Source organism: Entelurus aequoreus, linkage group LG09 (assembly GCF_033978785.1).
Source record: "Entelurus aequoreus isolate RoL-2023_Sb linkage group LG09, RoL_Eaeq_v1.1, whole genome shotgun sequence".
Lineage (NCBI taxonomy): Eukaryota > Metazoa > Chordata > Actinopteri > Syngnathiformes > Syngnathidae > Entelurus > Entelurus aequoreus.
In genome coordinates, this window is record NC_084739.1 from 77,796,372 (window position 1) to 77,823,058 (window position 26,687).

Sequence of the window (26,687 nt, forward strand, 5' to 3'; positions counted from 1 at the left end):
TTTATGATCGCTCATTTTTAGGACTATTTTTTGAATGCCTGGCTGGGGATCGACTGACACACCCTCCGCCATCGACCGGTAGATCGCGATCGACTTAATGAGCACCCCTGATATAGAACATGCTATACGTTTACCAAACAATCTGTCACTCCCAAACGCTAAATCCCATGAAATCTTCCTCCCCGGTGTCACCTCTGGTATGTCCTTTCTTTCTGCTGCTCGATTGCCGTTCTCTGCTGCATATTTCACTACTTCCAGCTTGTCATCTGCAGTATATGATTTCCTTTTCGCTGCCATTTTTGTTCATTCCTATTCAGTTTGTATAAGTTACCGCCAATGTTGAAATGATCCATTTTTATAGCTACGGACGTAGTAGCAGGTAGCATCCCATGACCCACAATGCACTTCTGCCATGACCCGCCCCCGCCTAATTTCTATTGGTTGACGTGTGTGTGTGACGATTGCTGACATTTGCTTCGTCTCTTCCGTGAATGAGCTAAATAATATTATTTGATATTTTACGGTAATGTGTTAATAATTTCACACATAAGTCGCTCCTGAGTATAAGTCGCACCCCCGGCCAAACTATGAAAAAAAACTGTGATTTATAATCCGAAAAATACGGTATGTGAAGAGCCATACAAATAAAATTAATGAATCAAACATGAAACCCAAGCCTAAAATTAAAGATGTCCGATAAAGGCTTTTTTGCCGATATCCGATATTCCGATATTGTCCAACTTTTAATTACAGATTCCGATATCAACCGATACTGATATATACCGTCGTGGAATTAACACATTATTATGCCTAATTTTGTTGTGATGCCCCGCTGGATGCATTAAACAATGTAACAAGGTTTTCCAAAATAAATCAACTCAAGTTATGGAAATAAAATGCCAACATGGCACTGCCATATTTATTATTGAAGTCACAAAGTGCATTATTTTTTTTTAACATGCCTCAAAACAGCAGCTTGGAATTTGAGACATGCTCTCCCTGAGAGAGCATGAGGAGGTTGAGGTGGGCGGGGTTGGGGGGGGTTACGGGGTAGGTGGTAGCGGGGGGTGTATATTGTAGCGTCCCGGAAGAGTTAGTGCTGCAAGGGGTTCTGGGTATTTGTTCTGTTGTGTTTATGTTGTGTTACGGTGCGGATGTTCTCCCGAAATGTGTTTGTCATTCTTGTTTGGTGTGGGTTCACAGTGTGGCGCATATTTGTAACAGTGTTAAAGTTGTTTATACCGTCACCCTCAGTGTGACCTGTATGGCTGTTGACCAAGTATGCCTTGCATTCACTTGTGTGTGTGTGAAATTAATTTTTTGTGGCTCCAGGCAGATTTTTTTTTTGTATTGTTGGTCCAATATGGCTCTTTCAACATTTTGGGTTGCCGACCCCTGACGGATAAGCAGGTTCGAGTGTATTGATGATGCGAAGAGTAATAAAAGTGCAGATGCTGGTATAAAAATAAAAATAAATCTTCAACCTGGGTGCTCCCAAGTGACTCCAGTCCGACATTTGCTGCGTTATCCTCCACCGTAGCGAGGAGCAAGGTGACCTCGGCGGCTGAGGTGATAAAGGTGACTTCAGTGACCACCTGTCAACGCGCGGACGCCTGCGGACGTTGGACTGAGGGCACAATCCATAAGCCCGCGGATGAGTTTGTGCAGGGATAATCGTTGCCGGGTGAGATGTGGAAAGCGAAGAGCAATTTTATGGAAGGTTTCATATTTCGGAGAGAAAGGGTTTCTTTTATTCCCTACATTTGTTGTCTGTTTGGCATGTTGCGTCCAGCACATTTTCTCATTCCCGCTCGCCACTGATGCTACGAGGACAAGGCAAGCGAGGTGAATTCCTCCCCCTGATATCCTTTTCCTTATTTCGTCCTTCCCTGTTGTCCCTCCCTGATATTCCCCACAAGGGGGCTGAAAGTGGAGGCGTATATATCTTTATATATATACAAAAAAAGAAAGAAAAAAAGTGAGAAATCTTTACGGTTGAAGGTGTTTGAGAGTAAATAACCTGGCGTCTTGCCAGCGAGCGGCTGCTTTATCAGCGGGCGGAGGAAGAGGAGGGGGAGGGGGGTTCTTCACGCCGACACAATGGCGGGCGCTCCGACAGGGGGAAGAGGGCACGGAGGCAGGGAGGGAGGCGGAGAAGAGTAAAGCCACACACAACAAACGCGGGAGAAGATAGTCGTGATACGGGCAGCCAAATGGGATGGGGAAGGTGAGCTTAAATGCCGCCACCCCGAATTCCCTCTCTGAAAAACGCCCTCTTTACTTCCTTATGTTGCTTCGTTGGGGATGCTGTCCACCATCTTGGTGCTGATGTCACATGACACACATTCTAGTAACAAGTTCAGACTAAAAACAACTGATTCTCTTTTTTTTACTACAACATACCGTAAATTCCGGACTGTGAGTCGCTACTTCTTCCTCCACTTTGGACCATACTTGCCAACCTTGAGACCTCCGAATTCCCAGGGAGGTGAGGGGAGCAGTGAGCAGCAGCAGTGGCCGCGCCCGGGAATAATTTTCGGTGATTTAACCCCTAATTCCATCCTAAGTGTATTCTAAAATGCAAGCATTCTAAAATGCGAGCATTCGATCAAGATATAGTCAAGTAACAAGATGTATGACTGCAAAAGGAGCTATAAAAACTAGCATGCTAACAGTAACATATGTGAAATAACAAAATATTTGACTCTGAGGTGTACACTTGCAAAATTTTCTAAAAAGCTATTTCTAATTTTTTATTAATTTTTATTAATGTTTTTAATGATAATATCAATGAGGGTTTTTTTTTAATCACTGCTATTCTGAAATAATTACTAATATTGATGCTGTTGTCGATAATGTTCATTTTTGTTTCACTACATTTGTATTGTTCCGTGACATCTTTGTGTGTCCTCAATTGCTCTGTTTGTTGTTATTCTTAACGTTGCTGGGACGGGTTTGGTTTTGGAATTGGATTGCATTATTGTGGTATTGTTGTGTATTGTTTTGTTGATTGATTAATAAAAAAATAAAAAACAAAAAATAAATAAATAAAAAATAAATAAATTAATAAATAAAAAGCTAGCATTCCAAAAAGATAATCAAATAAAACATGACTCCTTGGTGTACACCTGCAAAAGGAGCAAAAAATCAACATGCCAACTATTAGCATGCTAACAGTATCCTAAGTGAAATAACAAAATATTTGACTTTGAGATGTATGGCTGCAAAATCTTCTAAAATGCGAGCATTCGATTAAGATATAGTCAAGGAACAAACTGTATGACTCCTTTGTTTTCACCTGCAAAAGGAGCTACAAAAACTAGCATGCTAACAGTAACATACATGAATAGGGATGATACTCGAAACCAGTTTTCGCGGTTGTTCGATAAGAAAAGAACCGAGTTCTCGGACTCAAATCCCTTTTTGAGAACCGGTACCCGTTATCGAGACCACTATAGTAAAGAAAAAGAGTTGGTTCTTTATTCGAATCCCTCGGAACGAATTCCGCCCCGACCAGAAATGCTCCGTGAGACATCGCAAGAAATGACGTCACGTAGCGCAGTCATTAGGAGCAGATAGCGAAAGCAGGAAAAAAATGGACGGGAAAAAGCGCTCCAAGGTGTAATAAAGTTCCAAACAAAAGGTATAATGCAATGAATAACTTTACTGAGAGATTTGAGCAGGGTACAAACACATGACGAACACTTTTACGACCAACCGGAAACATAGCAACCAGGCTAGCAACGCACCTCCTTTACGGCAGCTGTCGCAACGTTCTTAAAACAACCGCAGCACATACATATATGACATCTCCCTTTTTTAACTTTTGTTTTTCTTTCCTTGTAAACGTTACAAAATCACACTGTATATGTGTTGTCTGTCTAATTATAAATAATGCAGACGAGGTGTGTTGGCTGAGTTCTTGACGTTTACTTTCACAGCGTGCTCATAACCTCATTCTTAGCTGCCGGGTGACGATATCCAACAACACTTTTTGGGGCTACCGCGCATGCTCGTCACTCCCGCTGCATGCTGGGTAGTGTAGTTGTTATATTCCCTAGCTCATAACATCTTTCCCCCTATAAACAAATAATGTTAACTCAATAAAGTGTATTTCTTTTTTTAGCTTTAACTTTTCATTTTTTAGCATTGTAACCACATTTGCAAACAACTTTTCTCTTCATAGAAGTTTCTTTCAATAAAGAAATAAAGTGCAAAAATGTCAAAGCATCATAACAAACAGTTATGTCAAATAGCAGCAGAAGTGCACTTTTTGGAGAGCTGTATTATTTCCAGTTTTGTGCCCAAAGGACTGATTTTATTCAACACTATATTATTATTTATACACCTATAGTGATCACAGAGACAGGTTGTTTTTGTGTTACTGTATATATTTGTTTTTCTGAAAAATCCCACTTAATATACTTTGGGTAACAACAGTCAATATTTATTTATTTTATTTTATTTTTTTAGGGGGGTAACAGTCAATATTTATTTATTAGATTAAATTGTTTTCTTATATAACAAAAGTGAGCTTTTGTTAAACCAATTATTGTGTGGTTTTTTTCATATACAACAACCTATCTGGACTCCATAAGAGAATCGATAAGGAATCGGTTCGATAAGAGGATTCGATAATAGGCTCGAACTCGATAATTTCTTATCAAACATCATCCCTATACATGAGATAACAAAATATTTGACTCTGAGGTGTACATCTGCAAAATTTTCTAAAACGCTAGCATTCCAAAAAGATAATCAAATAAAACATATGACTCCTTGGTGTACACCTGCAAAAGGAGCAAAAAAACCTAACATGCTAACATTAGCATGCTAAGGGGGATATATATTTTCAAGTATTTCTTCTATATATATATATATATATATATATATATATATATATATATATATATATATATATATATATATATATATATATACACTACCGTTCAAAAGTTTGGGGTCACATTGAAATGTCCTTATTTTTGAAGGAAAAGCACTGTACTTTTCAATGAAGATAACTTTAAATTAGTCTTAACTTTAAATAAATACACTCTATACATTGCTAATGTGGTAAATGACTATTCTAGCTGCAAATGTCTGGTTTTTGGTGCAATATCTACATAGGTGTATAGAGGCCCATTTCCAGCAACTATCACTCCAGTGTTCTAATGGTACAATGTGTTTGCTCATTGGCTCAGAAGGCTAATTGATGATTAGAAAACCCTTGTGCAATCATGGTCACACATCTGAAAACAGTTTAGCTCGTTACAGAAGCTACAAAACTGACCTTCCTTTGAGCAGATTGAGTTTCTGGAGCATCACATTTGTGGGGTCAATTAAACGCTCAAAATGGCCAGAAAAAGAGAACTTTCATCTGAAACTCGACAGTCTATTCTTGTTCTTAGAAATGAAGGCTATTCCACAAAATTGTTTGGGTGAACCCAAACTTTTGAACGGTAGTGTATATATATATATATATATAAATAATTAGTTCATGAATGAGTATATCCGTTCGGCCACCGTGTTCAATGGAGAAGTGTGATGTACAAAATGTGCAGGCAGCATACCCCTTCCCCTTCAAGCTGTCCTGGATGAACTGAAATTATTTTTTTCCAATCATTTTGGAACTTGCAAGCGTACTTCTTCTTCTTACTCGTCGTCTTCATGTCTCTTCTTTGTTCTTCTGCTTCGTCTCTGTTATGTTTTTGGACATTACTACTTGCCGTAGTTTTGAAGCAATGCATGATGGGAATCCGGATGTTGTGTGTCAGTGTATTAAAGTGCCGGCTGGAATGAACACACGCTGAGAAATAGCTCCGTGCCTGCCTACTTTATGGGTTATAGATAAAACTATGGATAACGGACACATATATAATAGTCTCCTTTTCAGGTGAGAGAGGATGCTAAAGGCAGTGCCTTTAAGGCACGCCCCCAATATTGTTGTCCGGGTGGAAATCGGGAGAAATTCAGGAGAATGGTTGCCCCGGGAGATTTTCGGGAGGGGCACTGAAATTCGGGAAAATCGGGAGGGTTGGCAAGTATGCTTTGTACCCTGCGGCTTATAAAACGGTGCGGCTAATTTATGGATTTTTCTTCGCTGATGGCCAAAAAAACAAACAAAACAAAAAAACAAAGACACTGAAAAGGTGTTTTATTGTGTGGGCTTCGGCACCATCTTTTGGACGAGTTTGCTCACTGCCGGGTGAAAATGTACTTCCTGTTTCTGATTTAAACCGGAAGTTTGCCTCTTTCTTTTCTTTGCGCCTGTCCTCCAAATCTAAACATCAGACATGGAAATGATCAGCTGGACTCTCGACTCAATTGACAAAATCTTTTCGACGAGGAAAAGAGGTTCTGGGGAGCCTGGCTGCCCTGATGGAACCATTGCTGCGGGGTACGTGAGTGATTCCTGGGATAAATGGAGAATCATGTGCCTCTCAGTCCTTTCCATCGAGGACGTGGAAGACATCTACCTATTTGGAACCGTGATCGCGGGGCACCTGCTGATTGGGCTGGGCATTGCTCTGGCGTATCGTCAAATTCGTAAGACGATGGCAGCCACTCAAGGGGCCCAAAGGCTGTTCGTCGCAATGGAAGGTTTGGGCCGGGCTGTGGGATCACAGACTGGGGCGATTTCTGAACTGAATTGCAAAATGGATCACATCATGGAAAAGCTGGTTGAAAGGGAAAAATGGCATATGAGGGCCAGCATGGACGAATAGAACAGACAAGCCATTGTAATGTCTGCTCGCGGGAAAAGAAAAATCCTATTCTACGATTTGACTCCCTCGAATGGCCTTGACGCTGCAACGACAGGAGCAGGCTGTTCTGAAAACATCCCCGAGGACACCTCAATGATGGACGCTTTTGACCTCCCTCCCTCCTCAACGACACCTGGAGTCAAACTTTTGCTTGCATGCAGAACGGCCCCAGGCCTATGGACACTACATCAACACACCCAAGACAATGGGCACATACAAAATTAGGTGCAGAATATTGCCTTTACCAAATAAGGTGCAGAATGTTGCCTTTACAAAATAAGGTGCAGAATGTTGCATTTACAAAATAAGGTGCAAAATGTCTGCATTTACAAAATAGGGTACAGAATGTTGCATTTACCAAATAAGCTGCAGAATGTTGCCTTTACAGAATAAGGTGCAGAATATTGCCTTTACCAAATAAGGTTCAAAATATTGCTTTTACCAAATAAGGTGCGGAATATTGCTTTTACAAAATAAGGTTCAAAATATTGCCTTTACCAAATAAGGTGCAGAATATTGCCTTTACAAAATAGGGTGCAGAATGTTGCATTTACAAAATTAGGTGCAGAATATTGCCATTACAAAATAAGGTGCAGAATATTGCCATTACAAAATAAGGTGCAGAATATTGCCTTTACAAAATAAGGTGCAGAATGTTGCCATTACAAAATAAGGTGCAGAATATTGCCTTTACAAAATAAGGTGCAGAATGTTGCATATACAAAATAGGGTGCAGAATGTTGCATTTACAAAATAAGGTGCAGAATGTTGCCTTTACAAAATAAGGTGCAGAATGTTTCATATACAAAATAGGGTGCAGAATGTTGCATATACAAAATAAGGTGCAGAATGTTGCCTTACAAAATAAGATGCAGAATGTTGCCTTTACAAAATAAGGTGCAGAATGTTGCATTTACAAAATAGGGTGCAGAATGTTGCATTTACAAAATAAGGTGCAGAATGTTGCCTTACAAAATAAGATGCAGAATGTTGCCTTTACAAAATAAGGTGCAGAATGTTGCATATACAAAATAAGGTGCAGAGTATTGCCTTTACAAAATAAGATGCAGAATGTTGCCTTACGAAATAGGGTGCAGAATGTTGCCTTTACTAAATAAGGTGCAGAATGTTGCCTTTATAAAATAAGGTGCAGAATATTGTCTTTACCAAATAAGGTGCAGAATATTGCCTTTACCAAATAAGGTGCAGAATGTCTGCATTTATAAAATAGGGTGCAGAATGTTGCATTTACCAAATAAAGTGCAGAATGTTGCCTTTACACAATAAGGTGCAGAATGCTGCCTTTACCAAATAAGCTGCAGAATATTGCCGTTACCAAATAAGGTGCAGAATATTGCCTTTACAAAAAAAAGGTGCAGAATGTTGCCTTCACAAAATAAGGTGCAGAATGTCTGCATTTACAAAATAAGGTGCAAAATGTTGCCTTTAAAAAAATAAGGCGCAGAATGTTGCCTTTACAAAATAAGGTGCAGAATGTTGCCTTTACAAAATAAGGTGCAGAATGTTGCCTTTCCAAAACAAGGTGCAGAATGTTGCATAAACAAAATAAGGTGCAGAATGTTTGCATTTACAAAAAAGTGCAGATATAAATGGAGATAAAACAGGAGCTGTGTGTGAAATGGCCGTCAAGGGAGAAGCTTCAGTACGTTATTATCCAATTCCACTCACGCGGTGTCATGTCTTCTCAACAAGGCATCACCCTCGGCCCAATCTCAGTCGTCTCCGCGCGCACTTTGCACGCGTGGGTTTGTCAGCTGTGTCAACGCTCGCGTCACCTTTTTTTTTTTTTTTTTTTTTTGTACATTCCCCCCAAAACACACCCCGCGTTTACTTTTTGCCCGCCTTTGACTCACCCCCGTCCTTCCTTACGCGGCATATCAAGCGAGGCCAGATATGTACTCGGGGAGTGTGTGTGTGTGTGTGTGTGTGTGTGTGTGTGTGTGTGTGTGTGTGTGTGTGTCCGGACGTGCATGGCTGAGCGCACTGTTCAATAGTGCGCGGGCTGGCTGGCAAAAGCGAACTTTGGGCCGGGGCTGCGCTATCACGCCCAGTTATCGTTTCCCCCCATGAAGGGCTCCCTTATCACCCCAACCCAGAGAGGTCTCCCTTCTTCTCCCATCCCCTCACCCACTCCTCTCTCCCTCCCTTCACGCCCATTCTCCTCCCTTGCCCCCTCCTTTCATACCCACCCTGCGCAACCGTGAGGGCGGGGTGGGGGCGCCACGGGCTTCAAAGATTCTCTCCTGTTGACGCCTCACTCTCTCTCTCACTCTCTCTCTCTCTCCATGTGTGTGTGTGTGTGTGTGTGTACGCTCAATTTGCCAAAACAGTTTTTCCAGTGTAATTGGGCTTGGGGTACCTGTGTCCATGAGATAGCGCAGCCTCTTCTCCACGCGAGCCGCTCGGGCGTCTATGTGCCTCTGCTCGCTCTCCAGCGCAGACAGCTCCCCGACCACATACTGACTCGCGTCTTTGAACGCCTTCTGTCGGCCGCCAGGGAGGGAGGGAGGGAGAGAGAGAGAGAGAGAGAGAGAACACGGTTAGGTAGGAGGAGGAGAAGAAGGGTAGAGCGATACGGCATGAAAGAGAATGGAGGAACACAGACATGGATGGAAGCCAAAAACAAAGAAAGTAATTCTGTCCACTCATCAACAAGACAGCGGTTCTCAAACTTTTTCCCACCGAGTACCCGCCTCAGAAAACACTCGGCTCTCCAAGTACACCTCCTTAATGGCTAATAATTAGAGATGTCCGATAATGGCTTTTTTGCCGATATCCCGATATTGTCCAACTCTTAATTACCGATTCCGATATCAACCGATACCGATATATACAGTCGTGGAATTAACACATTTTTATGCCTAAATTTGTTGTGATGCCCCGCTGGATGCATTAAACAATGTAACAAGGTTTTCCAAAATAAATCAACTCAAGTTATGGAAAAAAAAAATGCCAACATGGCACTGCCATATTTATTATTGAAGTCACAAAGTGCATTATTTTTTTTTACACATGCCTCAAAACAGCAGCTTGGAATTTGGGACATGCTCTCCCTGAGAGAGCATGAGGAGTTTGAGGTGGGGGTGTAGCGGGGGGTGTATATTGTAGCGTCCCGGAAGAGTTAGTGCTGCAAGGGGTTCTGGGTATTTGCTCTGTTGTGTTTATGTTGTGTTACGCTGCGGATGTTCTCCCGAAAATGTGTTTGTCATTCTTGTTTGGTGTGGGTTCACAGTGTGGCGCATATTTGTAACAGTGTTAAAGTTGTTTATACGGCTACCCTCAGCGTGACCTGTATGGCTGTTGACCAAGTATGCCTTGCATTCACTTGTGTGTGTGTGAAAAGCCGTAGATATTATGTGATTGGGCCGGGACGCAAAGGCAGTGCCTTTAAGGTTTATTGGCGTTCTGTACTTCTCCCTACGTCCGTGTACACAGCTGCGTTTTAAAAAAGTAATGAATGTAACTTTTTTGAAATCAATACCGATAATTTTGAAACCGATACCGATAATTTCCGATATTACGTTTTAAAGCATTTATCGGCCGATAATATCGGCAGTCCGATATTATCGGACATCTCCATTTCTGGGTGTTGTTGATAAATGGCTTTCGCTTTGCATAGTAGAGTTTTAACTCGCACTTACAGATGTAGCGACAAACTCTAGTTACTGACAGTGGTTTTCTGAAGTGTGCCTGAGCCCATGTGGTGATATCCTTTACACACCGATGTCCCTTTTTGACGCAGTACCGCCTGAGGGATCGAAGGTCCGTAAAATCATCGCTTACGTGCAGTGATTTCTCCAGGTTCTCTGAACCTTTTGATGACATTAAGACATGGCGGCTAAAGTCCATCGGCAGTCGGCAGTGTTGTAGCTACTTCTAAATCACTAATCCGTGTTTCCATGGCAACAAACAAAATAAGTTTCTTACAAGTATCATCCCTGCAGGACGAGGAAAAGCTAAACATGCTTCACTACACAAAGTAGCTCACCGGCGTCATTAGCGGTTCCAAACGCCATTGATGGATCTATACCTGACATCAACTGTAATGATACCAAGTACAGGAGCATATCTTGTCGATATTACTATGATTACATTGACATTTTTTAGCATCACAAAATCTTCTTTCGTTTTTTTAACATTTATATTATGTTTATAAATTCAGGAAATATGTCCCTGGACACATGAATATGACCAATGTATGATCCTGTACCCACTTGGTATCGGATCGATACCTAAATTTGTGGTGTCATCCAAAACTAACGTAAAGTATCAAACAACAGAAGAATAAGTGATTATTACATTTTAACAGAAGTGTAGATAGAACATGTTCAAAGAGAAAGTAAGCAGATATTAACAGTAAATGAACAAGAAGATTAATAATTAATTTTTTACAGCTTGTCCCTCATAATTTTGACAAAATAATATAACGATAAATGACACAATATGTTGCTGCATATGTCAGCAGACAAATTAGGAGCCTTTGTTTGCTTACTTACTACTAAAAGACAAGTTGTCTTGTATGTTCACTATTTTATTTAAGGACAATCTTGCAATAAGAAACATATGTTTAATGTACCCTAAAATGTTTTTGTTAGGCAAAATTATTCTCTGCATTCGACCCATCCCCCTTGATTACCCCCTGGGAGGTGAGGGAGCAGTGAGCAGCAGCGATGGCCGCGCCCGGGAATAATTTTTGGTGATTCAACCCGCAATTCCAACCCTTGATGCTGAGTGTAATGGGTGCCATTTTTATGGTCTTTGGTATGACTCGGCCGGGGTTTGAACTCACAACCTACCGATCTCAGGGCGGACACTAACCACTAGGCCTCTGAGCAGGTTCTTGGTAGGGATGTAACGATAAACGGCAAACATGATAAACCGCAGTAAAACTTCCCACCGCTAGAAAAAAAAGGCTAAAGACACGTTTTTAATCAGGCTTTCCACTAATCATCTGTTTTTTGTTATTTCATTGTGTTGTTTTTTAATCATTAATATTTCTACTATTTTTTACTGAATGTTATGCTTTGATTAACTTATTAATGTAATATTTATATTATAATTATTTTTACATACATTTTATCATATGTTTTATACTATTTTTTAAATTAATTTGAGTTATTCTCCAGTTTTACCTCAAATCCTTGGTGCGATGCCATGTTTTTGCTTTATTATCATCAACAGTGCTGTGTCTCTCTCTCTCTTTGTGTGTGTGTGTGTGTGTGTGTGTGTGTGTGTGTGTGTGTGTGTTCTTGTATTTCTACCCTTCTTGAGACATCAACAAGGAAAAGTATCTTCCATATGAGGAGGTGTGAACATGTTAGAACATAAATCATGGTCCCAATACGGAAAACCATTGCATCTAATAGAGAATGTCTCATTTGGTGGTGAAATCTATCAAAACGAGGGTGGTCCCAAAAAGGAGGGATTTTTCAAATCGACTGTGTGTCGGTTTTAAAAGTGCTCCCCCTCTGGTCAACATTTTAAATAACAAGTGTGTGTAAAGATTTTAAGCACTCCCCCTCTGGCCACCATATATAATAAGTGTGTGTAAGAAATTGAAATGTGCCCCCTTTGGCCACAATTTATTAAAAAAATGTAATAAATATGTACATAAAGACATACTGTATTAACTTGAAGTAAATAATGAAGATTAAAAACCAATTCCAAACCAAAAATTCCAAAAAAAAGAAGAAATTAACTAAAAGCAGTCTTTTCCTCACAATGTGTCAACTTTTTTTCTCATAAAACTAGGAACAATTTCTCATATTCTTTATGATTCCATAATAGTGCAATATTTTCTCGTAAAATATTACTTTTTTATGTAAAATGATTACTTTTTAATGCAAAATGGTGACATTTGTCATATAAAATTCTGACTTTTATCACAATATTGCCATTTTTTTTGTTGTACTTGTAAAATAGTGCCTTTTTTGAGCAAAATGATGACTTTTGTCATAATTTTGCTAAATTAAATTCGGATTATTTTCATAATATTGGCAACATTTTTAAATTTTCTTATAAAATTGCGACTTTTGTTGAGTAAAATTATGACTCTGTTCATAAATTTGCCAACATTTTAAGCTGTTCTTGTAAAATTGTGACTGTTGAGTAAATTCCAACTTTTATCATAATATTGCACAAATGTTCAGTGTTTCTTGTAAAATTTTGACTGCCGTTGAGTAAAATTACGACTTTTATTATAATACTGCCAAAATTATAAGTTTTTCTTGTGAAATTGTGACCTTTTTCTTGTGAAATTCCAACTAATTTCCCACAAGTTTTTTATATTTGCATAGTATGTATATATTAATGCTGTAAATACAAATCTTTATATATTTTGAAAGGGTGGTCCTAAAGAGGTTGGCGTTATTTGGAGGTCTCAAGAAGGTAACATTCACAAGAGTGTGTGTGTGTGTGTGCTCTTGTATTTCTACCCTTCTTGAGACATCAACAAGGAAAAGTAGCTTCCATATGAGGAGGTGTGAACAAGTGATGACATAAATAATGGTCCCAATACGGAAAAGCATTGCATCTAATAGAGAATGTCTCATTTGCACCCCTGGTGGTGAAATCTATCAAAATGAGGGTGGTCCCAAAAAGGAAGGATTTTTCAAATCGACTGTGTGTCGGTTTTGAAAGTGCTCCCCCTCTGGTCAACATTTGAAATAACAAGTGTGTGTAAAAATTTGAAGTGCTCCTCCTCTGGCCAACAGATGTAATAACAAGTGTGTGTAAGAAATTAAAATGTGCCCCCTTTGGCCACAATTTATAAACAATTAAAATAATATGTATGTAGAAAAATACTAAGTAAATAATGAAGATTAAAAACCAATTCCAAAAAAATAAATAAATAAATAAATTAACTAAAAGCAGTCTTTTTCTCACAATGTGTCGACTTTTTGTCTTACAAAATTGGGAACAATTTCTCATATTCTTTCTGTTTCTGTAATAGGGCAATACTTTCTGGGAAAATTATTACTTTTTTAATGTAAAATTATTACTTTTTATGACATTTGTCATATAAAATTCTGACTTTTATCACAATATTGCCTTTTTTTGTTGTTCTTGTAAAATAGTGACAAAATTCAGATTACTATTAAAATATTGCCAAAATTTTAAAGTTTTTTTAAATAAAATTGTGACTTGTCGAGTAAAATTACGACTCTTTTCATAAATTTACCACAATTTTAAGCTTTTCTTTCTTGTAAAATTGTGACTGTTATTGAGCAAAATTCCAACTTTTATCATAATATTGCACAAATGTTCAGTTTTTCAAGTAAAATTGCGTTGAGTAAAATGCAGAGTTTTATTAAAATACAGCCAAAATTCTTAGTTTTTCTTGTGAAATTGTGACCTTTTTACTGTGAAATTCCAACTCATTTTTAACAACAAGCTTTTTTATATTTGCATAGTATGTATATATTATTAATGTTGTAAATACACTTCTTTATATGTGTGTGTGTGTGTGTGTGTGTGTGTGTGTGTGTGTGTGTGTGTGTGTGTGTGTGTGTGTGTGTGTGTGTGTGTGTGTGTGTGTGTGTGTGTGTGTGTGTTTTCTTTTCTCTTCTTCTATTTTTATTTTTTTGTTTTGTTTTGTTATGTACCGGTACATCTCTTTGGGTTTGCCACTTGCCTGTGCATGAAAAGTGCCATATAAAAAAAGTTAGATTGGATTTGAATGCTAAGAAGAATATGCACGAAAATGCATACAGCAAGAAGTTGTTCTCACAAATGAGATATGTTCATATTAAGTCTGTCATTGATTATTTTTTTAAATCAGATTAATCACATGATAATTTGCTTGCATTAATACAATTTGCTTAAGTGTCATACAGGAACATTTTTTATTGTTTTACTGAACTGAATGTCATTGATTTCATGGTATTCTTAAATGTAATTAAATGCATGTGAAGAGGCTACATGGGAAACAAATTGCTCAACAATTTAAATTTAAAGCAAAATTTTATAAATATCCAAATAAAGTAAATAAAACAATAAGCTGCTTAGCTTCTGGTTGGTTGTTGGTGTTGCCTGGTCGACAACAAACCGGTCAAGGTTTCCACTGATATTTATTTTGACCACTACTAGCAGCATGCTGTTTAACGTCACACAATCTTTCACCATGATAGGTGGTAGAAAAAAGGCGGCAGCAAACCACGCAGTACACTTTGTTTTACAATATACTGTATTTACCGGACTATAGAGCGCATCGGGATATAATCTGCACCCACTAAATTTTAGAAGAAAACATTTTTTTCCCATTTGATAGCCGCACTATAAGCCGCGGACATATACGTCGTGAAATGAGTTATTTACACAGACCCACTAGCTGCGGAAGCGAGCTCTCAAATCAGCTAAACAGACTCAACGTTTTGGTGAATTTACTGAGAAATTTGTGAAATTGCAACAATACAAAACGAATGCCATTGTAAGGTAATAATACTAACACAGACACCCGTAAACATGTTAGCATATTAGCTAATGCTAACAATGTTAGCTTCAACTTCACTCATAGCTTCTAGCGTCATTAGCATTAGCTAATATGCTAGCATGATTATGAGTGTCTGTGTTAGTATTAACATACAACGGCATTCTTTTTGTATTGTTTCAGATTCACAAATTCATCGAAACGTCACCGTGGAGTTATTGAGTCTGTTTAGCTGATTGGAGAGCTAGCTTCCGCAGCTAGCGGGTCTATGACAATGACTTCTGTTTTGTTTGATCAGCCGTTTTACTGCCCTGTTACAGACACCGTTTGTAAACAATTATAATATGTAAATAAACATTTATAAATAGGGATGTCCGATAATATCGGACTGCCGGTATTATCGGCCGATAAATGCTTTAAACTGTAATGTCGGAAATTATCGGTATCGGTTTCAAAAAGTAAAATTTTTGACTTTTTAAAACGCGCCAATAATCCTTAAAGGCACTGCCTTTGCGTGCCGGCCCAATCACATAATATCTACGGCTTTTTACACGCACAAGTGAATGCAAGCATACTTGGTCAACAGCCATACAGGTCACACTGAGGGTGACCGTATAAACAACTTTAACACTGTTACAAATATACGCCACACTGTGAACCCACACCAAACAAGAATGACAAACACATTTCGGGAGAACATCCGCACCGTAACACAACATAAACACAACAGAACAAATACCCAGAACCCCTTGCACCACTCATTAAAAACCCCAACCCCGCCCACCTCAACCTCCTCATGCTCTCTCAGGGAGAGCATGTCCCAAATTGCAAGCTGCTGTTTTGAGGCATGTTAAAAAAAAATAATGCACTTTGTGACTTCAATAATAAATATGGCAGTGCCATGTTGGCATTTTTTTCCATCACTTGAGTTGATTTATTTTGGAAATCCTTGTTACATTGTTTAACGCATCCAGCGGGGCATCACAACAAAATTAGACATAATAATAACTTGAGGTTTTCCATCAAGCATGGAGTGATAGTTTAATAACTTATAAACGCATGCTTACCTCAGCTAAAGCTAAATATTACTCAAATCTCATCCACCTCAACAAAAATGATCCTAAATTTTTGTTTAGTACAGTAGCATCGCTAACCCAACAAGGGACTCCTCCCAGTAGCTCCACCCACTCAGCAGATGACTTTATGAATTTCTTTAATAAGAAAATTGAAGTCATTAGAAAAGAGATTAAAGACAATGCATCTCAGCTACAACTGGGTTCTATTAACACAAATACGACTGTATATACGACGGACACTGCCCTCCAAAATAGTTTCTCTCTCTTTGATGAAATAACATTGGAGGAATTGTTAAAATGTGTAAATGGGACAAAACAAACAACATGTTTACTTGACCCAATTCCTGGGAAACTTATCAAGGAGCTTTTTGTTTTATTAGGTCCATCAGTGTTAAATATTATAAACTTATCACTTTCCTCTGGTACTGTTCCTCTAGCATTCAAAAAAGCGGTTATTCATCCTCTACTCAAAAGACCTAACCTCGATCCTGACCTCATGGTGAACTACCGGCCGGTGTCCCACCTACCGTTTATCTCGAAAATTCTCGAAAAAATTGTCGCACAGCAGCTAAATGAACACTTAGCGTCTAACAATCTCTGTGAACCTTTTCAATCCGGTTTCAGGGCAAATCACTCTACGGAGACAGCCCTCGCAAAAATGACTAATGATCTATTGCTAACGATGGATTCTGATGCGTCATCTATGTTGCTGCTTCTTGATCTTAGCGCCGCTTTCGATACTGTTGATCATAATATTTTATTAGAGCGTATCAAAACGCGTATTGGGATGTCAGACTTAGCCTTGTCTTGGTTTAACTCTTATCTTACTGACAGGATGCAGTGTGTCTCCCATAACAATGTGACCTCGGACTATGTTAAGGTAACGTGCGGAGTTCCCCAGGGTTCGGTTCTTGGCCCTGCACTCTTTAGTATTTACATGCTGCCGCTAGGTGACATTATACGCAAATACGGTGTTAGCTTCCACTGTTATGCTGATGACACCCAACTCTACATGCCCCTAAAGCTGACCAACACGCCGGATTGTAGTCAGCTGGAGGCGTGTCTTAATGAAATTAAACAATGGATGTCCGCTAACTTTTTGCAACTCAACGCTAAGAAAACGGAAATGCTGATTATCGGTCCTGCTCAACACCGACATCTATTTAATAATACCACCTTAACATTTGACAACCAAACAATTAAACAAGGAGACTCGGTAAAGAATCTGGGTATTATCTTCGACCCAACTCTCTCGTTTGAGTCACACATTAAGAGTGTTACTAAAACGGCCTTCTTTCATCTCCGTAATATCGCTAAAATTCGTTCCATTTTGTCCACAAGCGATGCTGAGATCATTATTCATGCGTTCGTTACATCTCGTCTCGATTACTGTAACGTTTTATTTTCGGGCCTCCCTATGTCTAGCATTAAAAGATTACAGATGGTACAAAATGCGGCTGCTAGACTTTTGACAAAAACAAGAAAGTTTGATCATATTACGCCTATACTGGCTCACTTGCACTGGCTTCCTGTGCACCTAAGATGGGACTTTAAGGTTTTACTACTTACGTATAAAATACTACACGGTTTAGCTCCAGCCTATCTTGCCGATTGTATTGTACCATATGTCCCGGCAAGAAATCTGCGTTCAAAGAACTCCGGCTTATTAGTGATTCCCAGAGCCCAAAAAAAGTCTGCGGGCTATAGAGCGTTTTCTATTCGGGCTCCAATACTATGGAATGCCCTCCCGGTAAAAGTTAGAGATGCTACCTCAGTAGAAGCATTTAAGTCTCATCTTAAAACTCATTTGTATACTCTAGCCTTTAAATAGACTCCCTTTTTAGACCAGTTGATCTGCCGTTTCTTTTCTTTTCTTTTCTACTCTGCTCCGGGGTGGACCGCTAGCCTGTCCATCGGATGGGGACATCTCTACGCTGCTGACCCGTCTCCGCTCGGGATGGTTCCCGCTGGCCCCACCATGGACTGGACTTTCGCTGATGTGTTGGACTTTCACAATATTATGTCAGACCCACTCGACACCGAGGATGTCGTTGTGGCTTGTACAGCCCTTTGAGACACTTGTGATTTAGGGCTATATAAATAAACATTGATTGATTGATTGATTGAATAATGTGTTAATTCCGCGACTGTATATATCGGTATCGGTTGATATCGGAATCGGTAATTAAGAGTTGGACAATATCGGAATATCGGATATCGGCAAAAAAGCCATTATCGGACATCCCTAAAAATAGGTTTTTCTTCTAAAAAATTTAGTGGGTGCGGATTTTCTGTAGTCCAAAACATATGGTGAACGTTCTAATTGATTGTGAAGCAGTAACAAACATGTCGGGATGCAAAAGATGGCTTTCTAACTAACCCTTTTCTTTAGTTTTACCGTAAACGTTGCATTCAGGGTCCATAAGCGACACACAAGTGGTCACGTTGGAACCGTTTACACTTCACACAGCCGCCATTAACTGGCTATTCCACTGATCCATTTATTTAAATTCACTACTCAGGCTGCATGTGAAAATATCTCCTTTTTACTGCTGATGCACTTCCTTTTTCTTAATGGGAAGAAGTGTGCAGGGGAAACTTTTTTTTTCTCTCTCTCTCTTCTTCCACCCAGGCCAGCACTTTTCCCTTTGCTCTCGCTCTCTCTCTCTAGCGTGCATCTGTGTGTGTGTGTGTGTGTGTGTGTGTGTGTGTTGTTTCCCTGCAGCCCTTCACCCTCCCCTCCCCTCCCCGCGCGCTCTCGCTCTATCGCCATATTTTTCCTTGGCAAATCAATTTTACACATGATCAGCCCACTCCCCTTGCCGTGCTCGGCCCAGCCGTAATTAAGAGGAGGGAAATTACCATATATATTATATTAATGCAAACATCATTCAGCAGGTAATTCTTGGCTGATCGGGATAATGGAAAGGTTGAACACCCATTAACCCTGCAGCCCAGGCGGCGCTGGTGTGTGTGTGTGTGTGTTTGTGTGTGTGTGAATGTGGGGTCGCCGATAGAGGAGAGGGCTGCCTGGGAAGAGAGATTCACCCCACTGTCTCCACTGACACACACTCATTGAAATTATAGCAGTCTTTTACACACACACACTTTGTGCACTCAAGTTCAAACACAGGCCGAGATGAGTGAATGTGGTGTGTGTGTGTGCACTGTGAAGATGCGCACGTGTGCAAATACACATTCTTCCAGTTGATAACTAACATTGTTATGATAAAAATGGCAGTGTGTTAGATCCAGACTACAATGTGTTAGAGCTGGACAATTAATCACATTTTGATTTCGATTTTGATTATGGCTTCTCACCTTCATGAAAATTAGAGATGTCCATGCCGAGAAATGCTTTAAAATGTAATATCGGAAATTATCGGTATCGGTTTCAACCTCTCGATTTTCCCGGGAGACTCCCGAATTTCAGTGCCCCCTCCCGAAAATCTCCCGGGGCAACCATTCTCCCGATTTCCACCCGGACAACATTATTGGGGGCGTGCCTTAAAGGCACTGCCTTTAGCGTCCTCTACAACCTGTCGTCACGTCCGCTTTTCCTCCATACAAACAGCGTCACATACTATATGCGGCTTTTACACACACACAAGTGAATGCCAAGCATACTTGGTCAACAGCCATACAGGTCACACTGAGGGTAGCCGTATAAACAACTTTAACACTGTTACAAATATGCGCCACACTGTGAACCCACAACAAACAAGAATGACAAACACATTTCGGGAGAACATCCGCACCGTAACACAACATAAACACAACAGAACAAATACCCAGAACCCCTTGCAGCACTAACTCTTCCGGGACGCTACAATATACACCCCCGATACCACCAAACCCCGCCCCCCCCAACTTCGCCTACCTCAACCCCCCCAATAATAATGCATGATAATGTGTTAATTCAATGACTGTATATATTGATATCGGAATCGGTAATTAAGATTTGGACAATATCGGAATATCGGCAAAAAAGCCATTATCGGAAATCTCTACTTTTAGATATTTAAGGAAAGTTAATAAAAAATTACTTTTATCTTGAATTATGATCGTGATTTCTGGTTACGTTAGGCCAGCAGAGAAGGCCTTGCTGGCCCTGACGGCACACCACTGACTTTCAAAATGTGCACTTCATTATTTCTGTACTTACTGTCACCAAGGTTTGAGCACATCAATGACTTGCAGTTCAGTAAAACATTTACAAAACATTCCTGTATGACATTCTGACTACCAAATTGCAATTATATCAAAATATTGGGGTATTTTCTTCAGCAAATGTTATTTATGCAAGCTGTGACTAATCACAGTCTTTGTGATTAATCTGATTTTAAAAAATGAATCACTCATTATTAGAGATGTCCGATAATGGCTTTTTTGCCGATATCCGATATTGTCCAACTCTTAATTACCGATTCCGATATCAACTGATACCGATATATACAGTCGTGGAATTAACACATTATTATGCCTAATTTTGTTGTGATGCCCCGCTGGATGCATTAAACAATGTAACAAGGTTTTCCAAAATAAATCAACTCAAGTTATGGAAAAAAATGCCAACATGGCACTGCCATATTTATTATTGAAGTCACAAAGTGCATTATTTTTTTTAACATGCCTCAAAACAGCAGCTTGGAATTTGGGACATGCTCTCCCTGAGAGAGCATGAGGAGGTTGAGGTGGGCGGGGTTGGGGGGGCGGGGTTTGGGGTAGCGGGGGGTGTATATTGTAGCGTCCCGGAAGAGTTAGTGCTGCAAGGGGTTCTGGGTATTTGTTCTGTTGTGTTTATGTTGTGTTACGGTGCGGATGTTCTCCGAAATGTGTTTGTCATTCTTGTTTGGTGTGGGTTCACAGTGTGGCGCATATTTGTAACAGTGTTAAAGTTGTTTATACGACCTGTATGGCTGTTGACCAACTATGCCTTGAAATTAACGTTATCATTAAACAAGTTAAAAGATCATACAACGTGTCAGCATTTCTTGACATGTTCGAGTAAAGACCATTGTTCGACTCGTCCAACGCTACATTATTATGTGACTGGGCCGGCACGCTGTTTACATGGAGGAAAAGCGGACGCCTAGACAGCATGCGGCTGTTAAGGGGTGAAGGTTTCAGGTGAGAGAGGACGCTAAAGGCAGTGCCTTTAAAGGCCTACTGAAATGAATTTTGTTTATTTAAACGGGGATAGCAGATCTATTCTATGTGTCATACTTGATCATTTCGCGATATTGCCATATTTTTGCTGAAAGGATTTAGTAGAGAACATCGACGATAAAGATTGCAACTTTTGGTATCTGATAAAAAAAAGGCTTGCCCCTACCGGAAGTAGCGTGACGTAGTCAGTTGAACATATACGCAAAGTTCCCTATTGTTTACAATGATGGCCGCATGAAGTGAGAGAGATTCGGACCGAGAAAGCGACAATTTCCCCATTAATTTGAGCGAGGATGAAAGATTTGTGGATGAGTAAAGTGCAAGTGAAGGACTAGTGGGGAGTTGAAGCTATTCAGATAGGGAAGATGCTGTGAGAGCCGGGGGGTGACCTGATATTCAGCTGGGAATGACTACAACAGTAAATAAACACAAGACATATATATATACTCTATTAGCCACAACACAACCAGGCTTATATTTAATATGCCACAAATTAATCCTGCATAAAAACACCTGCGTGTTTGTTATGCTAGCTCCTAGCTCCTCTGCTAGCTCCTAGCTCCATAGAACACGCCAATACAATTCAAACACCTGATCAACACACACAATCACTCAGCCCAAAAGACCGTTCACCTAACCCAAGGTTCATAAAGCTTATATATTTAAAAAAAGTTACGTACACACGCAAAAAAAAGTTGCGCACATACGGTCAAGCGATCAAATGTTTAGAAGCCAAAGCTGCATACTCACAGTAGCACGTCTGCGTCTTTGTCATCCAAATCAAAGTAATCCTGGTAAGAGTCTGTGTTGTCCCAGTTCTCTACAGGCGTCTGTGTATCCAAGTCAAAAGTCCTCCTGGTTAGAGTCTCTGTTATCCGAGTTCTTCCATCTTGACTGCATCTTTCGGGAATGTAAACAAAGAAGCGCCGGCTGTGTACTGTTGTTGCTGACTACGTTCGAAAAATACGTCCATTTCGCACCGACAACTTTCTTCTTTGCTTGCTCAGCTTCCTTCTCCATAATGCAATGAACATGATTGAAACAGATTCACAAACACAGATGTCCAGAATACTGTGGAATTATGAAATGAAAACAGAGCTTTTTCGTATTGGCTTCAATGTGGAAGGCATACCCGTGTTCCCCGGGCTACGTCACGCGCATACGTCATCCTCAGAGGCGTTTCGAACCGGAAGTTTAGCGGCAAATTTAAAATGTCACTTTATAAGTTAACCCGGCCGTATTGACATGTGTTATAATGTTAAGATTTCATCATTGATATATAAACTATCAGACTGCGTGGTCGGTAGTAGTGGGTTTCAGTAGGCCTTTAAGGCACGCCCCCAATATTGTTGTCCGGGTGGAAAAATCGGGAGAAATTCGAGAGAATGGTTGCCCCGGGAGATTTTCAGGAGGGGCACTAAAATGCGGGAGTCTCCCGGGAAAATCGGGAGGGTTGGCAAGTATGATGCAAGCTGTGACTAATCACAGTCTTTATTTGTGATTCATCTGATTTTAAAAAAATATCACTCATTATGCTTTTTAAAGACCCGCAGAAAGCTTGTTTAAAGTATGAAAAGGGCAGATTTAGCAAACAGACGCACCTCTTCTTCAAACGGCCTACGGATGTCGATGTCCATCTGCGACCCCCAACCGTCACCCTCAGTCTTCTTCAGGTCCTCAGGAGCAGACTTCTGTCTCTTCACCTCTGCGGGGAGCAATGGCGATGAGGTGGAGAGAGATTAACGCAGGATCTCACGTTCATAGAAGATACAAAAATATGTAACTTCTTCTTCCCACGCTGACTGAAACCCACCTGGTCTGCTCTCCACATACTGACTGAAGGACTTGAGCTGCGTCTTCCTGACCGCAGAGTCCTTGTTGAAGACCACGGGGCTGCGCAGCCTGTCGGTGGCTCGGCGCAGTCGCTCCGCTCGCAGCTCGTCTGCGTTGTTCTGTGAAGAAGAAGACGACGACATTAGAGGCCAATAAGCTAAACCAATATGTGAGCGGTCGCACATTCACAAAACAAGCACAAATCTAAAAAAACAAAAAATCAGGATTGCACGGTTGTTGACCACTACAGTGTAGTACACCCGGCATCCTGCAAATATTTATAAAACTGGATTTTTTGTTTCCTCTACGCTTTTGGATTTTCCCACCACAGTGAAGGAATCACATTTTTAACTTCAATTATATTCTGCAATTGATCCGTCCTCAGGACCAGAAACGGCCATCTCTTCTTGGAACCTGTGCAATTACACGACCAGGCCTAGCTAATGATATACAAAACCCAAAACCAGTGAAGTTGGCACGTTGTGTCAATCGTAAATAAAAACAGAATAAAATGATTTGCTTATTCTTTTCAATTTATATTCAATTGAATGCACTGCAAAGACAAGATATTTAATGTTTGAACTGAGAAACTTAATTTTTTTTGGCAAATAATCCTTAACTTAGAATTTAATGGCAGCAACACATTGCAAAAAAGTTTTTTACCACTGTGTTACATGGCCTTTCCTTTTAACAACACTCAGTAAACGTTTGGGAACTGAGGAGACACATTTTTGAAGCTTTTCAGGTGGAATTCTTTCCCATTCTTGCTTGATGTACAGCTTAAGTTGTTGTGCTATTTTAGGCTTCATAATGCGTCACACATTTTCAATGGGAGACAGGTCTGGACTACAGGCAGGCCAGTCTAGTACCCGCACTCTTACTACGAAGCCACGCTGTTGTAACACGTGGCCTGGCATTGTTTTGCTGAAATAAGCAGGGGCGTCCATGATAACGTTGCTTGGATGGCAACATATGTTGCTCCAAAACCTGTATGTACCCTTCAGCATTAATGGTGCCTTCACAGATGTGTAAGTTACCCATGCCTTGGGCACTAATACACCCCCATACCATCACAGATGCTGGCTTTTACACTTTGCGCCTAGAACAATCCGGATGGTTCTTTTCCTCTTCGGTCCGGAGGACACGACGTCCACAGTTTCCAAAAACAATTTGAAATGTGGACTCGTCAGACCACAGAACACTTTTCCGCTTTGCATCAGTCCATCTTAGATGAGCTCGGGCCCAGCGAAGCCGGCGGCGTTTCTGGGTGTTGTTGATAAATGGCTTTCGCTTTGCATAGTAGAGTTTTAACTTGCACTTACAGATGTAACGACAAACTGTAGTTACTGACAGTGGTTTTCTGAAGTGTTCCTGAGCCCATGTGGTGATATCCTTTGCACGCTGATGTCGCTTTTTGATGCAGTACCGCTCACGTCCAGTTATTTCTCCAGATTCTCTGCACGTAACCTGCAGTTCACTCACTGCAGGTTCTGCTGGGGGAATGCCTAGTGTTTTCTGTTGTTTTAAAGCGCTGAACCAAAGTGCCAATCTGTTTTCAAATCGTTCAGATCGTTTTCTACTTGTATAGATTCCTTATTCATCACTCCGAGCAACATTTGTAAGTTTTAAAATATAACTAAAATAATTCTTAATTACTAAACTGTCCCATGTGTAATGTCTGTAGGAGTGTTTTCATGCATATTTGTTCATGCTATCGTCATGTAATCAAGCTAGCATGGTTAGCATTAGCTAATTTGCAAACCTGTTTACGAGTGTCTGTGTTAGCATTATTAACATACAATGGCATTCTTTTTATATTAATTTATTTTAAATTCCCCAAAACATCACCGTGGCGTTATTGAGTCTGTTTTGCTGATTGAAGAGCTAGCTTCCGCAGCTAGTGCGTCCATTACGATGACTTCTGTTTTGTTTGATCGGTCGTTTTACTGCCGTGTTACAGACACCGCTTGGAAACAATGAAGGTATGTAAGTTTGAATAATCCAGAAGCTGCAATACGTACAAAATAGTGCTGCTAGGATCCTGATGAGAGTGCGGAAATATGACCATATCACACCAATTCTCAAATCCTGTCACTGGCTTCCTGTTTCACTCAGGATTAAATAAATGATAAATGGGTTATACTTGTATAGCGCTTTTCTACCTTCAAGGTACTCAAAGCGCTTTGACACTATTTCCACATTCACCCATTCACACACACTGATGGCGGGAGCAGCCATGCAAGGCGCTAACCAGCTGCCATCAGGAGCAAGGGTGAAGTGTCTTGCCCAAGGACACAACGGACGTGACTAGGATGGTAGAAGGTGGGGACTCTACCAACTTCGCCACGCGTTGAATTCAAAGTCTCCCTACTAACTCACCAGTGCCTCCATGGAAATGCCCCCCTCTACCTCAAAGAACGACTCACCCCCAAATCCTCCACACGACACCTCCGCTCCGGACAGGCTAACCTCCTCCATCCTCCGAGGACAAAGCTACGAACAATAGGAGACCTGGCTTTCTGCTCCGCCACTTCCAGTCTGTGGAACGCTCTCCCTGACCACCTGAGGGCACCACAGACTGTGGATGCTTGTAAAAAAGGCTTAAAAACCCTTCTTTTTAAAAAAGCCTGTTTTTTTAGATATATTTTTTTTCATTCATTCATTTTTTATTTATCTCCTTCATTGATGTGCATCTTTGATCGCTAGACAATTAAACCTCAGCAACTAAACACACATTTACACACCAATGCCTGAGAAGGAGCTGGATGAAGAAAAATATTATATTTTCCTGCCCCCTTCAACATAATACGTAGTCTTACTTAATAGATATCATACAAACCAAACAAATACATCCAAATATAATGAAAACAAACAAAAAACACAAGTGCAAAACTTCATGAAGTACAAACAAACAAAAAAAGGAACATACACCTCACGGGATGATACAAAACAAATACACAACCAGACAAAGAAAAAATGAAAATAATAAATATAAAGCAGAATGTAAACACTTATGGCTGTCCATATGATCTTACTGTTCTGTCTTTATATATTTTTTCAATGGGAATATATTTTTACAGTCTTTTATCTCATTGTAAAGAGAATTCCATAGTTTAACCCCCACCACTGATATACACATTTGTTTTAAAGTTGTCCTTGAATACTGAAATGACCTTTTCTTCTATGCTCTTCATTCTCAGAAGTGATGACAAACACATTTTTTTGTAAATTTGCTGGTAATGTTTTACTTTTAGCCTTAAACATAACATGTAATGTCTGTAACTTAACTAGCTCCTGTAGTTTCAATAAACCAGAATTAATAAACAATATGTTAGTGTGTTCTAAGTAATCTACTTTATGAATAATCCTTATAGCTCTTATAATCCTTATATGCAT

General features: G+C 40.0%; 1 protein-coding gene across 7 annotated transcripts in view; it reads right to left on the reverse strand.

Moving 5' to 3' along the window:
• The window catches only part of ehbp1 (EH domain binding protein 1), a 409,577-nt gene that overhangs the window by 87,194 nt on the left and 295,696 nt on the right, over positions 1-26,687 (reverse strand). For 6 of the 7 annotated variants that reach the window (XM_062059493.1, XM_062059495.1, XM_062059492.1 and 3 more), the window contains 3 exons: positions 23,272-23,410; positions 23,060-23,163; positions 9,145-9,268 (listed from right to left, as the gene is read on the reverse strand). In XM_062059493.1, coding sequence (XP_061915477.1) covers positions 9,145-9,268; positions 23,060-23,163; positions 23,272-23,410 — 367 coding nt within the window. The remainder of the gene's footprint in view (positions 1-9,144; positions 9,269-23,059; positions 23,164-23,271; positions 23,411-26,687) is intronic. The other variant, XM_062059494.1, reaches the window with a different exon arrangement.